The sequence below is a fragment of the Epinephelus lanceolatus genome, chromosome 19 (assembly GCF_041903045.1).
Source record: "Epinephelus lanceolatus isolate andai-2023 chromosome 19, ASM4190304v1, whole genome shotgun sequence".
Taxonomy (NCBI): Eukaryota; Metazoa; Chordata; class Actinopteri; order Perciformes; family Serranidae; genus Epinephelus; species Epinephelus lanceolatus.
Genome location: NC_135752.1, coordinates 19,251,164 through 19,266,251, shown reverse-complemented (window position 1 = coordinate 19,266,251; position 15,088 = coordinate 19,251,164). Strand labels below are relative to the sequence as shown.

The following is a 15,088-nucleotide window of genomic DNA, read 5'->3' as shown; positions in this document are numbered from 1 at the left end:
TGGAGTGCTGCGGCAGATGACCTGGCCTCCACAGTCACCGGACCTGAACCCAATCAAGATGGTTTGGGGTGAGCTGGACCGCAGAGTGAAGGCAAAGGGGCCAACAAGTGCTAAACACCTCTGGGAACTCCTTCAAGACTGTTGGAAAACCATTTCAGGTGACTACCTCTTGAAGCTCATCGAGAGAATGCCAAGAGTGTGCAAAGCAGTAATCAGAGCAAAGGGTGGCTATTTTGAAGAAACTAGAATATAAAACATGTTTTCAGTTATTTCACCTTTTTTTGTTAAGTACATAACTCCACATGTGTTCATTCATAGTTTTGATGCCTTCAGTGAGAATCTACAATGTAAACAGTCATGAAAATAAAGAAAACGCATTGAATGAGAAGGTGTGTCCAAACTTTTGGCCTGTACTGTATATTCTTTTTGCACATCTGAAATTGGCAGTGAAATCATAAACTATGATGACTGAGGGAAAAACCTGGAGTAAAATGAATGAAACACTTTTGACTAGTTCCTCAATGAACACATGTACCGAATAATCAAAACACACAGCAGGTGCCAAGAAATCATATTAAACTGCTGGTCACACAGATGTCCACTGTACCTTGTGTTCATGAACAGTCAGCTCCTATGGCCAACATTTACTCCACTGCCTTTACAGTTATTTCATAGCACCTAAAAACTGCAGCTTCACACTCATGTCACACTGTTGCTCGCTGTGTTGGAAGACCGTGTGATTGAAAGTGAAGTTGTTACATGACGTAGAGAGCTCAGGGAGCCTGTTTCAGTTCCGCTCTCACTGCCACGGGAATACCTTCCTTGTATCTGGAGCTCGGCGTAACAGCAAAAATAGGACAAACTCTGCTGTTTAGTGAAGTGCGGCCTCACTTTCATTTTTCTCTTTCCAGCATTGGTCATGCTCAATCTACTGTGATGCACTGCAGTTACAGAGAAGCTGCTTCCGTGGTTTCCTATAACAGAAGGATCCTAATAAAATCCTGATCGATTACTGAAGCTTCGTCTACCCACTGAGAAAAACTCTACATGCAACAAATCAACGTGGTTATAAAGTGATAAGAGGAAATCACAGTTACTGAAAGTAGAAATAAAACAAAATGGAGGAGAGAGGAAGAGACAGTTTTAAGGTTTGAAAACAATGATGACATATGTATGGGTGCAACAGAAGTGTGGTGGAGCGCAATAGTTTGTCAAGCTATGTGAAGGCATTAAATACCAAAGATTACAAATGCTACCTGAACAAACTGACTTTGACAAATGGTGACTTCCAGATCCGTGTGCCATTATCAAATTTATAAAAGACATTAGCAAGTTGCCTGATATTCAGTGGACAGATATCTATATGCACATGTATACCTTGCATGCACAACAGCGAGAAATTAAAATTTAGTTTGTGTCCTTAGTCCAGCAGCCATCAAACTATTGAATAGATGATAGGTATTTAATAGATGATAAATAAACAAATGAGTATCTAAAACTGATTAAAGTAAAACTGAAGGCTTTTACATGGTCACATACATGTTGTTTGTGTTTTGACATGGAGCAGAAGGCGTCAATAAAACTGCAAATCCGAGATGAGACGGTGAGGTAGTGTACTTACTGCCACAGCTATCATGGAGTCGTCTGGTTTCCATTCTGCCTTCTGGTAGAAGCCAAACTGGGCAGCCGCCTTTGCAGACTCGATATAGCTGACTATCAAAACACTGGGCTGTGGGTGGAGAACAGGGATATGGAAAAGAAAATGAGCACTTTAAACATACCACAAGTCACATACATCTGACTGCTCCATACATATAATAACAAAAACAACATCCACATCAGAATGTATACTGTTACTGCCAAAAATGCCTGTAGACTGATATGAAAGTCTGGCCCTTTCATCCACACATAACAAACAAAGTTAATAAGGTTTGAATCTAATCTAGGTCTGAATGTAAGTGTGATTTATGGCAAGTGGTTAATACATTTCTTGAGGCTCTTACTTAAACTGTGATTTAAATTAAAACCAAAATACAACTAAAATCAATGTCCTAATGAGACATTGGAGTTCCATGTCCTAATGAGACTGCTGGAGCAATCTGAAAAGTAACCTTAAAGAAAGCAGCACTGGCTGGCGGTGGTATCTGTGTTTACCAACTAGTGTGCTCTAAGGGGACTCGTTACCACTCATCTCATTGCCTCAAACATTGGTTCTTTGGCAAAGGGAGCAACACAGATAAAAGTCTCCCCTGAAAGAACACCATGACTGCGATACCTGCTAAATTGCTATTTCACCTTGTGAGGCACATCTATTCTGAAAAATATCTTTCAGCCCAGCAATCAAAAACATGTTCAGGCCAGGCTACTGTTTACACCATGCAACCCTGATAGAAACATGAGCCCGCATACACAGACAGACTTTGCCTGAAGCAGTTGCCCTTAAGTTGCCTCTACCCCTGAATCACTACATCAGATATTTGCCTTGATAACAATCATCGCTACCAGTTCGTTCCAATCCCCTAATATAAAGCCACAGTGTATTCATCTGCAGTCAAATGAGAATCAATGAGTGACTTATGATTTATAAATGTGTAACTGCAACCAACGGCTGTCAACAGGTGTCTCTGAAGAGGAGCACTGGCCTCAACACCTGGCAAAGCCTTATTCATGAGTCGTTGGCATTATTCAACAACCAGTGGAAACCCCCTGCAGATAATCCATGGTTCATTTGTGTTATAGACCTTTATAATTTTACTTAATCCAATTTTTAATATCACACATTACTACTGGAGATGAATTAATACTGATTGAGTTTTCAGACATGTAACAGTCTTTGACATTACAGGTAAACCAGGACAGAACACTGAATGATCAGGTAACAAAAGCAGGGGACGATCTCATGTAATTCCAGCTATGCAACATTAGACCTCGTACCCAGTCGCCGTAATGAGAGAGCGGGTTTTAAGTATGTCGACGCGATAGTGTGCCTTTCGTGGCATGAAATCTTAATAATGCCAATGATACCTGCACTGGTGAAGCTTGCTGCGTGGGAAACAGAAGGAGAACCCTCTCTCCTCATTAGTAATTGCAATGATATCAGATTATAATCTGAACAATGTCATTATGTGTTTGGTAAATTAAAGGAAAGATCACCTTTAAGGTAGCCTTGTTTTGCCTCTGTATGCCAGTACACTGAATTTGAAATTAAACAAGGTGAATGAGGTTCAAATTATGATTTTTACCATTAATTTAACATCGGATAAACTGTCGAAATGTTCCTAACACATACACAAAGTATCTGCTAAAATGATGTGTTTCCTTTATCGATTGATGTGATAACAGTTTATAAAGATTTTTAAATATTTACACAAAAAGTTCCTCAGGTCCAAAAATGAACTCAGACATACTGTATATGTTTGCTTATAGATGATATATTACAAACCCGTTCAACTCCTTCTCTGCAGCTGCACAAATAGTTAGCCTAGCTATACCAAAGTTTGTCTGAGATTCTACGGTCATTGCCCTCTACCTGAAAACCACTCACATTCACTCCACTGAGTCAGCCCTTCCTCCACTATGTTAATTTATCATTTCTACAGTCATTAAATTCAAACCAACACTTGTTGACAGTATTTTAGGATCAGTCTCTGGAACACAAATACATCAAACTTGATCTGCATTAAAGGTATAAATAAGATTGAGGGAAAAAACTCTTATCATCCATCAATAACATTGGCGTTGGCAGGTGTGTTGCCCCCTAACACACCTGCCCACAAAAAAAAAAAAAACACCGAAGGACCTGAGTTTGCATGCCAACATTCCAAATAAACAACCAGCCTGCATAAATTCAACTGAGCTAAAACTGAAATGGTTTGTCTGGTAGTCGTGGCTCAAACTCATGTGTTTCTCCCGCATTGCCATTTCCCATGTTCCACCACAATTACATGCAGTCAGCTGGTGTAACTGAAGAAATCCCAGGGGAGTGTAAATAATTACACACGCAATTACAGTACGTGCAACCAAACATGCACACACACACACACACACACACACACACACACACACACTGTTGCTAATTTTCGCAGGCACCCAGCGCCAACTACAGTGCTACTACAGCATAACAGCGCCACCACACCATCAAACTCCATCTCTCTCTATTCCTAGATATCTTGAGCTCCCATGCAGCCGTGGCAGGGCGACAGGGCGACAGAACAGAACGACTACAAGGCTAAGATACCGGCTACACGGATTAAATGACAGCGCCTCGACTGAACTACTCGGGCTCAGGCTGCACTGGCCGAGGTCGAGGATAGATGGGATTAAGGAGGATAGACCTGGTGGCAAAACGATGGCTGAGAACAACAGGGGCGAGAGAGCTGGGAGGGGAAACGGCAGATTTATAATCACTTTGATTCACTAAATAACCTGAGCAAAAAGCTAAAGAAAATATATTACTTGAGAAAACTGTGTGAACAAAACCCTCCACTGCATCCCTGTGTGCAGACTTGGGCTACATAATGCATTGAGATGAAATGATGGATAGAGCAGATGTGAAGGGTGCATGTCACGAGGAAGAAGTTGCTCCGATCAACATTCCTGACATGATTCTCTTCCTGGACGCCTCATTGATACTCACAGGCAGGCAAAGGTCTTAAGAAAGAGGGGAAGGAAAACATGGTCACATCCTGTGTGGGCCTCAGGAAATAAACAGTGACCCTGATCCATTGTTGCTACACCTCAATAATATACAAAGCTGTGTGGAAAACAGACCGCTTTAAACAATGTGCTCAACTGCATGTTATCCAATCAAATAGCCCCTCTCCATATCAGCCTGGCAGAATCTGATGAATTCAAGCTAATGAGGACGGGAGTGCACAGGGCTATGAATGGTATTCCGCAGGTCTTTTCTACATCAGATGCTGGTGCTGAAAATATTTCAGGAGCCATTCTGCACTACACAAAATTTTTAACTTGATTATTTCTCCGTACTGAAGTTCCCTGTTAATGAATGGCATGACAGCCACACCGAGACCATAGGTCATTCTTTCTCGCGAAGCTAAAATATCTAATGAGCAAATTAATAAATATAGACAGTGGTGAAAATAGAATCAGTGGTAGCCGCCACAGTCTCGCACATCGCCTCACTGCCTGTCAGCCGACACCTTCTATCCAAATACTGACTACAAATAATCAAAACTATTTTCTGTACTGAATTGTTCCACTGCTCTTTTTCACATTTCTAGTCAGTAAATGCTACTTTTTAAAGTTTGAGTCAACTTGTTGATGATTTGTTCCATTGTTATAGAAACAGTTGTTCCCTCCTACAGGAGAAAAGAAAGAGGAAAGATAACCAGTAAAGCATTCATCTCTTTGACAGTCCACCAGGGTTGGAAATTAGCACCAGCCACCAGCCAAATGCTGGTAAAATATGCAAGTGTCTGCTAGATTTGCTTTACCCACAAGCCTGAAAAATGATAATCTATTGATTAGCTGATAGATTTTGGAATTCATCTGCCACAGTGGCAGGGGGGCAAAAAAGTTCATTTCCAACCCTGCAGTCCACTGGCTTACAGTGCTGCTGATCATTTCCTATACATCACAAGTCCCCTGGCTTGCAAAGTCACTTACTCATCACTGCATTCTTTATGACTTGGTGAGTTGGACATCACTGACCACTCGCAGACAACAGCACTGGTATATTTTTTTTATCTATAAAGCGATATATAAAGCAATTGGGCAAACTTCCCGCCTACCTCTGCACCTTTCTGTGTGTCTCAGCTATAGCAGTTACCAGCTACTCATCTCTAAGTGGTTTCTTTTTAATATATGCTGGGTTTTAACAGATATTGGGAAAACTGCATTCTCTTACTATGCACCTTGGACATGGAGCAATCTTCAAAAAATGTAAATTAGAAACACTTTATTGAATTTAAAGGCATCATAAAGAATGTGATGATAGAGACCTGTGCTTGTTTTTCTTGAGAGGTCACTATATGTGAATAGTGAATAATTTCATTGTGGATTTTTGTATCATATGTTGTATTTGTTGCATTTTAAATGTGTTTTGACTGGCTGCTACCTTGGCCAGGACTCTCTTGTAAAAGATATTTTCAGTCTCAGTGAAACTTCCTGGTTAAATAAATCGGCAAGCAACATCCAGAGCCATACTGGAATCAATTTAGCCGCAGTTTTGGATGTGACAGTGCTTTAAAGGATTCAAGCTTTAGTTACAGAACCAGTTTCAGCACAATGCTCTCTTATGGGAAGTCATATCAGTTAAATTCATGACTTACATCCCTCTGGTAAAGGCCTTGGGTCAAGAGTACCTATAAAAAGTGATCCTATTGATAAAAAGACCGTCATAATAAACAGAAAAATAGTGTAAGTCCAAACTGGCCTTCAGATGGAGCACATTTTGAGATAATATGATGCATCAGTAGACAGGACGTTGTTAAAGAGCGACTTTGTTTTCAGTCAGTGTGATATTTTCTTCTGTATTATACTGCTGTGGGGGGAAATAAAGGGATCACATAACATGCTGACACAATTGTTTACATAATCATTTAACTCTGGCAGCCTAAATGATCTTGACTACGTGTTGAGCTGCTGCCTGACTTGAACAAACCACAACATGCGGTCAGTGATTATTTGTTTTGAACACTATTAAACACTGCAGCGAAAGATAACTTAAACTTTGAACTTGAGGCAGGCTGATTAAAATTGAAAAAAATCACCAGTAGCACAGACTGCACCTAAGACACTCCACCAGTTTACACGTGGTCAGTGAGTTTTAGTTATGAACACTATTGGAAATCCTCCCCTGATAGTCACTTAAACTTTGGACTTGAGAGGCATTTTGAGGCAGGGTGATAAAAATAGAAAATGTCACCACAAGTACTGAACGTACGAGAATCTCAACCAGTGCACACTATTTACTCTCTGCCTGACAAAGCATTCATCAGGTGAGATTCAGATCCTGCGGCTGAGAGGATGAAAAGCTGTTGTCATGAATGAGGGAGTAAATGGGAGGAACGCCGCACGTGAAATACCATTCAGATACAAGCATGCCTGTGTGAGAGCACACGTATACGGATGTACAAACTGTTTTGGTGCGTAACAATGTCACCTGTCATCTATGTAATAGGTGTGTAGGTGGCACCGATTGCCAACTCATATCTCCAGATCGCCCATCATCATTAACACCACTGCTGCTCTGTGTTTAATATCTGTCTTTTTAATAAACATGAAGGGCAGACAGCCAGATTGCCACGCAGTTATGCAACGCGTTTGAAACTAAAATGATGGCGGATAAAGCTGGAGAAGCAAGTCCAATCGTGTAAGTTATACTGTGTGAAACATACTGATGATAGCTCGGATCAAAGTAGCACTGCGCGCATTGTTTTTATCGGGACAGCTGAGCTCGTGAGCATGACTGAAGCCAAGCTGCGGCTGGTTTGACTGCACTTACCCGACTGAACCAGATGCTGAGCTGAGTCTCTGACAGCACGGCGAAGTAAAACCTCTGGGAGCTGGGCTGGATGTGGAAGGGCTCCTCTTCACTCCTCAGCGGACAAAGCAGCCTCCGGGGCCAGCCGGTTAGAAAATACATGACGGCAAACTCACTCCGCCTGGACACTCCAAACAGTGTCGCAATGTCGGTGCCCCTTATTCCTCCTCGAGTGTTTTTAATCCAAGCGAGCCATGGGCGCTGTTCCCGTACGAATTAAAACTTTACATAGGTACATACATGCTGTGTGTTCACACTGCTCGGGCTATCAATCCATGAATGCCGTACACAGAGCTCCCAGCAGCCGATGGAGCTACACAGCTAGCCCGGGCTAGCATTCGCTTTCCAACTTGAAGCTAACGAGCTATCCAAGGCATCGAAAGTCTAACCGAAAACAAAAGCGGACAGGACCGCAGCGACGTCACGCAGGACCAAACAGGAAGCTGCTGCTGACTAATAGGTCGATTATCTTTCGCTCCCGCTGCCCTGTCAGTTTTTACGGTGTCTGGTCCAGTGGCGTTTAATAACGGTACAGTGTCCAGTTTTCACTCCTCTGTGCCTCACCGTCGCCATCTTTACCAGAGTCTGTGTGGCTCTACGCTGATTGGCCACGACGGAGACGTCTGCGTGGTGTTGACATGTGACGTCAGCACTCCGTTATGTGAAACCACGGTTCAAACACGGTGGCGTTATTGGCAACGTGGCACGATGCTGACATCTAGTGGTGAAACCATGCAAGGAAAAGACACGTCTACCATTATATTACATTATACTGTACTACTGGTAGACTTGTCAATCTATCACCGTTATAAACAAGTTAATAATAATGTAAAACTGAGGACATGAGGATTATAAAGAGTACCGCTTTCCAATTAGAAATACAACTACTGTAATGTATAATGAATAAAGTTCTTCATTATGCAATTCTTACATTAGGGACTGCTATCTATTCATCTTCATTTGTATCAAACCTAATTCGTCATCATCAGAGATGTGCCTGGGGTGTGCCTTCGTTTTTGTTTTTTGTTTTTTTTGTTTTTTTATTTATCCTCCCTGAAGCTACAGATATTTTTATTTTATTTTTTATTCTTAAGTGACAGGCGGAAAATGCACGAGCTTCCCTCCACCATAAATTAGTTATTAGATTTTTATGACTTACCCTTTGATGTTTGAAAGTTAGGAGTTAAAAGGTGAAGACAAAATCTTGGAGTAAAACAAAACAAACAAACATTTTCACAACAGTTTATTTTTGGCCAAATTTTGAATAAGATGAAGAATAAAGTGATTCTGATGAAATATCAATATTTTAAGCTCAGACTTGTTTTTATTTCTGACAGAAGCCTTTGTTGCACATGATGTGTCGAAGGACTGTCGGAAATTTGAAAGCTTCACCTTCAACTTTGTTTTTTTTTTAAATTCATTTTTTTTCTATTCTAAATTAAGTAAAAAAAATTAAAGTTATTTAAATTTAATTCTGATCATATTCATCTTTGTATTGTCATCACAGACAACAGAAAATTATGAAGGAGGCGTTTGTTGTTCATGCAATAAGGCGCCGTGTAGACGAGAAAGGGTGTGTCGAAGGCAGTGTTAATCAGGATCCTACTTAATCAGGGGAGCCTCATGATTGAGTAGGACATACAGGAAGCTGGTGGGTGAGTTTTCTTTCCTAAATGCAATTACATTTGCACTGAATGGTGCCATTATATGACTGAAGACGATTATATTAGTGTGGCAAATTCTTCAGGTCCTCGTTAAAAAGCTGATAAAGCAAGCGAGAGCAGACATATGAACTTTGTGATGTATTGTTTTAATTTTTCTTCGTTTCCAAATCCCACTGCTATTAGGGTGAAGAGAAAGATAACTATTATTGTTATGATAATTCTTAGAGGATAATGGTGCATCTAACAGGCTCGTGTACTGTATAATGCATTAGGAAGTGTCGCATGTATTTTCTTTTTTGTTATTAAAGAGTAGGAGTAAATAATGATATATTAAAATCTGTGGTACACCTTTCGAAGCAGCAGGTGGCGGTAATGCGCCTTTAACGCCGTTAGTGAGGAGAAGAAGAAGAAGAAGAAGAAGAAGAAGAAGAAGAAGCAGAAGAAGAAGACCAGCGCTATCTCTGAGAAGACGATTTCAATGCTACAGAATATTTTCCATTTCTCTCATGTTTCTACACTCATTAAACTGTTTTAACTCCAAGTAACGTCAGAGAGAAAAACATTCAGACTCATTCCTCGGTAGGTGGCGGTATAACACGTACCGTTGTTTCCCAACTGCCAGAGAGGGGAGAAGAAGAAGCAACAGAGGAAGCATGGCTGCTGACATGAGATTACCAACTATTCAAAAACCAGTGTCTTTATCAGTTTCTGCTTTTGACCGAAAAGATCTGGTCGTCCCCGGCGATGTTATCACATCAGACACCGGCTTCATGAGGTAGGCATTCGGTTAGTGAACTGGTGGTGTTATCTGCTGCTGTGTATCGTGACCGCACCATACTGTCATGAAAGGAAATAAACTACAAGGCGTTTGATAATCTGGATTGGCATCATTAGGAGCATCATTATTATAATATGCTGGCTGCACTAGCTGGCAGTTACCTCCCTATAAAGGTTTAGTGTCAGCTATGCTGGTTGTAGTCTGATCATAATAATACTGGTTTAGCAGTTTACCAATTTATGAAAGATTCAATCCATTTAAATCATGCCTATGTTGTCTGTGATTACTGTGTGGTGGTCATAGATAACCAAGCATTTTCTTTAGCATGTTACTGTTTGGCTTTGTTTCTCATTATCATCTGTATATACTATTTATCCCCAGGGGTCATGGTACCTATGTTGATGAAGAAAAGCTGACGGCTTCAGTTGCTGGAGAGGTGCAGAGAGTAGACAAGCTGATCTGTGTCAGACCACTCAAGACCAGGTAAGTGAAACATTTACAGTCAAAAAGTCAATTGGGCCTAGTTGTACTGAGTTGATTCATGCATGTTTTAACTACTGTGGGTTTTGCAGAAGTTAAGTAATTACATTTTTGGGGTATGTTTTTGAATCGCAGGTTTAACGGTGAGGTTGGAGATGTGGTGGTTGGCAGAATCACAGAGGTAAGGCACAGCTGCCACGTATCTTCTTATATAGGATGTCTGTCTTCCCTAAAAATATAAGGTTGGAACATGCTGTTGTTATTTGGCTTTTAAGACATCTTATCATGTTTTTTTGTTTGTTATATGTATAGGTACAACAGAAACGGTGGAAGGTGGAGACCAACTCCCGGCTGGATTCTGTCCTCTTGTTGTCTTCTGTCAATCTGCCTGGTGGAGAGCTGGTGAGATACTAGGAAATGTGATTTACTGGGAGAAATATTCTGTGTATTACACTGTTAGCTGAACTAGCATTAACCTAAAGGATAGGGGAAATGGGTTTGGACAGGGAAGTTTGTCTTGTCAACTTTGATTTATTGCTTAAAATCTGTGTTTGATTTTCTCTTCTAGAGGAGACGGTCAGCAGAAGATGAGCTCACCATGAGAGAATACCTTCAGGAGGGCGATCTCATCAGTGTAACCCACATTTTATGACAGTATTTGATATTTAATTGGCTACACCATCTTATTATTCTCACTCATAATGCTCTTGTTGCTCTTTTCCTGTGCTTTTAGGCAGAGGTGCAGTCTGTGTTCGCAGATGGAGCCCTATCCCTGCACACCCGTAGTTTAAAGTATGGAAAAGTAAGTTAACAGTGCTAGTGTAAACAGTGACAAGTGCAGAGTACAGCTGTGATGCTACCACTAAATAATGCTTCAGTTTGCTTTATGACTCACTGTTTGTGGTTCAATCAAACAAATCAGAATGTAAACAAAAGGCGAGCACAAACTTGTGGGTGGACAGTGCTGTCACAGATGCGGCTTGCAAACTTTGGAACTCCCATAATATGCACATTTTGGGAATGTAGACACTTCTGTGTATCTCTCTTTTTCAACAATGTCACAAGTCTAACAAGCAATAGACAGATGAGTACAAATTCATTAAATAAAACAAACATCAAAGACACATTTCTATAAACAGGAAGTGATTCACTCAGCAGGTAGTTACACCTTTATTTGGAGATGATAATGAATGTTTAAATATGTTACATGAGTGCCAAATGGGTGACTACTTAGAGATCTTCCACTTGTCATTGCTGTCTCCTCTGTACTCTGGTGAGATTCATCAATTAAAGTAAAGAGGTCAAACAATTGTAAACGGTCAAATGAATACAGGGAGTTATGAAAATAAGACCTGTACAATTAAAGCAAGGCGTAAAGCAGTGTAATTAATCATTTCTATATCACAGACAGAATACCACAGTGATTTTGCACCTTGATATGTACTATGATTTTTGCATTACAAATTGTAGTTTTACTTTTTTTCCCCCCCTATTAATACTTTTCTTCTTCCTTATTTGATCTAATATCCTGTTTCTACTTTCTTGGACCATCAGTTGGGTCAAGGAGTGCTGGTACAGCTTTCTCCTTCTCTGATCAAGAGGCAGAAAACACATTTCCACAACCTGCCATGTGGTGCATCCATCATTCTCGGGAATAACGGCTTCGTGTGGTTGTATCCCACACCGGAACAACAGGAAGTGGAGGCTGGGGGCTTCTACACCAGCCTGGAGGTGGGAAAAGAAACACACAAAGATCATTATTTTGTAGTTTCACAAGTCATCATAGCAATGAATACAAACTTGGATTTAAATTAAGAAGTTAACAGTTTACCTGGTCCTGCGAGAGAAAGGAGACACTTCTTTTTTATGAATTTTAATCTACTGCATCCAAACTGTTTTTCCATGTATATATATTGAACTTGTTTGTGTCTTGTCTCTGTCCCTTCAGCCTGTTAGTCTGTCAGATCGAGAGGTGATTTCACGGTTGAGAAACTGCCTACTGGCTTTGGCTGCACACAAGGTCCTTTTGTATGACACCAGTGTTCTCTATTGCTACGAATCTTCAGTTCAACACCAGGTAGGAAGCAATCAGAAAAAAGTGAGAGACTCTAATGACAGTCACTTATTTCAGCTTTCAACATTACGTGATTGTTTCTGAATTGCACCCTCTGCCTCTTATTTTTAAAATGATGGCAATGAAAAGATAGTACAATAAAAAAGTGGACCTTTTCTGTGATGTATTGTGCCATCTGGTGGCCACATTGAGAACCTACTGCAACAATTGATTGCAGATCTCAACTTTGACTCTGTTGTTCTTAAGATGTGGTTGATTTCATTGCTCTTTTGGGCAGGGAACTGATGACTTATTCACAAATGCTTCTCGTAAATATTGCACTTATATAATATCAGTTTGTTAGCAAATATGCTATCACCATAATGTTGTTAACGCATCTGCACAGTTTTATGGGTTCATGGGGAGTCTCCTCTTAAGCTGCAACCCATAGTACACTGAAGAACACATAACTCCTAAAGACTGTTTTATATTTTTTCTCAGTAACAAAAAACAAAATTAAATATGCTTACCATTAATGCTAAGATCACTGAAGGAATTACTGCATTCAAAAACAGGAGAGTAATTGTGCAGTATGCATAATTTCTGCTGGTTTGTTTTTGTTACATTTTGTTAATAAAGGCTGTGCTATGAAAATATTGTTCACCATGATCCATATGATGTTTTTCTTGCCGTGATTGATCCATAATTCTCTGCTTTATGTCTCTGTAGGTCAAGGACATCTTGAAGCCAGAAGTGATGGAGGAGATTGTGATGTTGACACAACAGAAGTTGCTTGAACAGGAAGGTTAAAGTGCACAAATCCTAACATCAAGCAGCTACGTCAGGAAGTGATCGCCCATCCGAGGACTGAACTGGCCTTTTTCAAAGAACCCTTCCTTTTGTGACCTTACTGTTGTGCAGTTAAACGGCTTCAAATGTATTTGATGTAACAAGACTGCTGACTATTGTTTGATGATTCTGCAGCATTTAGAAATCACTAGAGAAGCTGTTCTTACATTGTACAGAGGTATAGTGGAACACTTTTGATATATGTGGTTATATACAAAAACTGTTGTATGCAATACATTTTCTATAAATATCCAGTACTTGTCAGTGTGGTGTGTTGTGTTGAATAATGAAGAAACAGAAAGGAAAAGATGTCTGGAGACTTAAAGGGACAGTTCACCCCCAAATCAGAAATACATATTTTTCCTCTCACCTGTAGTGCTGTTTATTAATCTAGATTGTTTTGGTGGGAGTTGAAAGTGTTGGAGATATCAGCCGTAGAGATGTCTGCCTTCTCTCAAATATAATGCAACTAGATGGCACTCAGCTTGTGGTACTCAAAGTGCCAAAAAAATACTTTGAAAACTCAGTGGTGATGTCTCTTTCAAGAAGTTATGACCTGGTTACTTAAGATAGTCCACAGACTTTGTTTTAAGCAGTTTCATGTAGGAACTATGTTCTTTCTACTGAAGTATGCATCTAGTCATGGAGGAGAAGCTGGTGCTTAGCACAGCACAGCACAAGATGTAAACATTAATGGTGTCCTCCTCGGCTGAGCTGTAACATTAGCTGGCTCAGTGGTGCTAGGTGAGCTAGCAGTAGATGCATGCATGCGCAGTGATACAGTTGGCGGGTGTAGTTTGGCAGAAAGGAAATAGTTCCTACATGAAACTCCTCATAAAAAGGTCTGTGGATTATCTTGAGTAATCAGGTCATGAGAGAGAGACATTGCTGTTGAGTTTTTCAAATGTATGTTTTAGACACTTTGAGCACCACAAGCTGAGTGCCATCTGGTTCCTTTATATTCGAGAGAAGGCAGACATCTCTACGGCTTATATCTCCAACACTCGGCATTTCACAGCCGAACAATGTAGACTGATAAATAGTGCACAGGTAAGAGGAAAAATATGTAATTTTGATTTTGGGATGAACTGTCCCTTTAAATCCTCATAAAATGTTTACTTTTTTATTGAATAAGACTGTCAGTACTGACTTATTACTATTAAAAGCTGAGCTGGTGAAAGTGATGAGGCCAACCAAATATTTGGATTATATTGGTTTATTATCAGTATCAGTCTGCAGCTCAGGAAAAACACTTAAGGTACTTCCCAATTTTGTCATCACATAGGATGTTCATTTCAGGATTTTTTATACTATATCATCTTGTAACTGACACATCTTTGAAGCCAGTACATTATATAAAGTAAAAGTGGTCTGGAAAGTAGGTTATGGTAGGTTTTCCTTCAGTTTATGCTCCTTGAATATGCCTTCTCAGTGGAGTTGGAGGTGTTATGTCCTGCACTCCCAGCATAATAAAACCTTTGCTCCGGTTCCTCTGTACTAGCCTACGCACGCACGCTACGTCACACGTCGCCCCACCCACATTTTTCTGTAAACCACCTTGCTTATGGAAGTATGGCGGCACCAGCGACACAACTACTCCTCGGCCAAAGTTTACTGCTGAGATTTTCACGTGAGAGCGATGAATAAGTACGCGAACCGAGGGGACGGCAACGAAGAGCTCGGCGAGTGTAAGCAGAGGGTTGGGCTGGCAGAAAGAGTCGTCGGTCTGTGGCCGGCAGAGTTTCCTCGATTTCTCT

At 40.5% G+C, this 15,088-nt stretch overlaps 2 protein-coding genes across 2 annotated transcripts in view; one reads left to right on the top strand and one right to left on the bottom strand.

Moving 5' to 3' along the window:
• Positions 1 to 8,106, bottom strand: part of ric1 (RIC1 homolog, RAB6A GEF complex partner 1) — a 49,083-nt gene extending 40,977 nt beyond the window's left edge. The window contains exons 1-2 of the mRNA XM_033646693.2: positions 7,469 to 8,106; positions 1,622 to 1,729 (exon numbers count right to left, since the gene is read on the bottom strand). Of these exons, the coding sequence (XP_033502584.1) occupies positions 1,622 to 1,729; positions 7,469 to 7,609 (249 nt within the window). The 5' untranslated portion in view covers positions 7,610 to 8,106. The remainder of the gene's footprint in view (positions 1 to 1,621; positions 1,730 to 7,468) is intronic.
• A 1,475-nt stretch (positions 8,107 to 9,581) lies between these two features.
• On the top strand, positions 9,582 to 13,588 carry exosc2 (exosome component 2). Its single transcript, XM_033646433.2, has 9 exons — positions 9,582 to 9,946; positions 10,331 to 10,432; positions 10,565 to 10,610; positions 10,742 to 10,831; positions 10,998 to 11,063; positions 11,163 to 11,231; positions 11,984 to 12,160; positions 12,378 to 12,506; positions 13,212 to 13,588. The coding sequence occupies exons 1-9, from the start codon at positions 9,825 to 9,827 to the stop codon at positions 13,290 to 13,292; spliced, it is 882 nt and encodes a 293-aa protein (XP_033502324.1). The 5' UTR covers positions 9,582 to 9,824; the 3' UTR covers positions 13,293 to 13,588.
• Positions 13,589 to 15,088: the final 1,500 nt, after the last annotated feature.

Excerpts from the sequence above, each read along its gene's own strand:
- exosc2 (XM_033646433.2), top strand. The coding sequence starts at position 9,825 with ATGGCTGCTGACATGAGATTACCAACTATTCAAAAACCAGTGTCTTTA. Across the intron at positions 10,832-10,997 it reads ATCTGCCTGGTGGAGAGCTG|AGGAGACGGTCAGCAGAAGA; the intron begins GTGAGATACTAG and ends TTTCTCTTCTAG. Across the intron at positions 11,064-11,162 it reads AGGAGGGCGATCTCATCAGT|GCAGAGGTGCAGTCTGTGTT; the intron begins GTAACCCACATT and ends CTGTGCTTTTAG.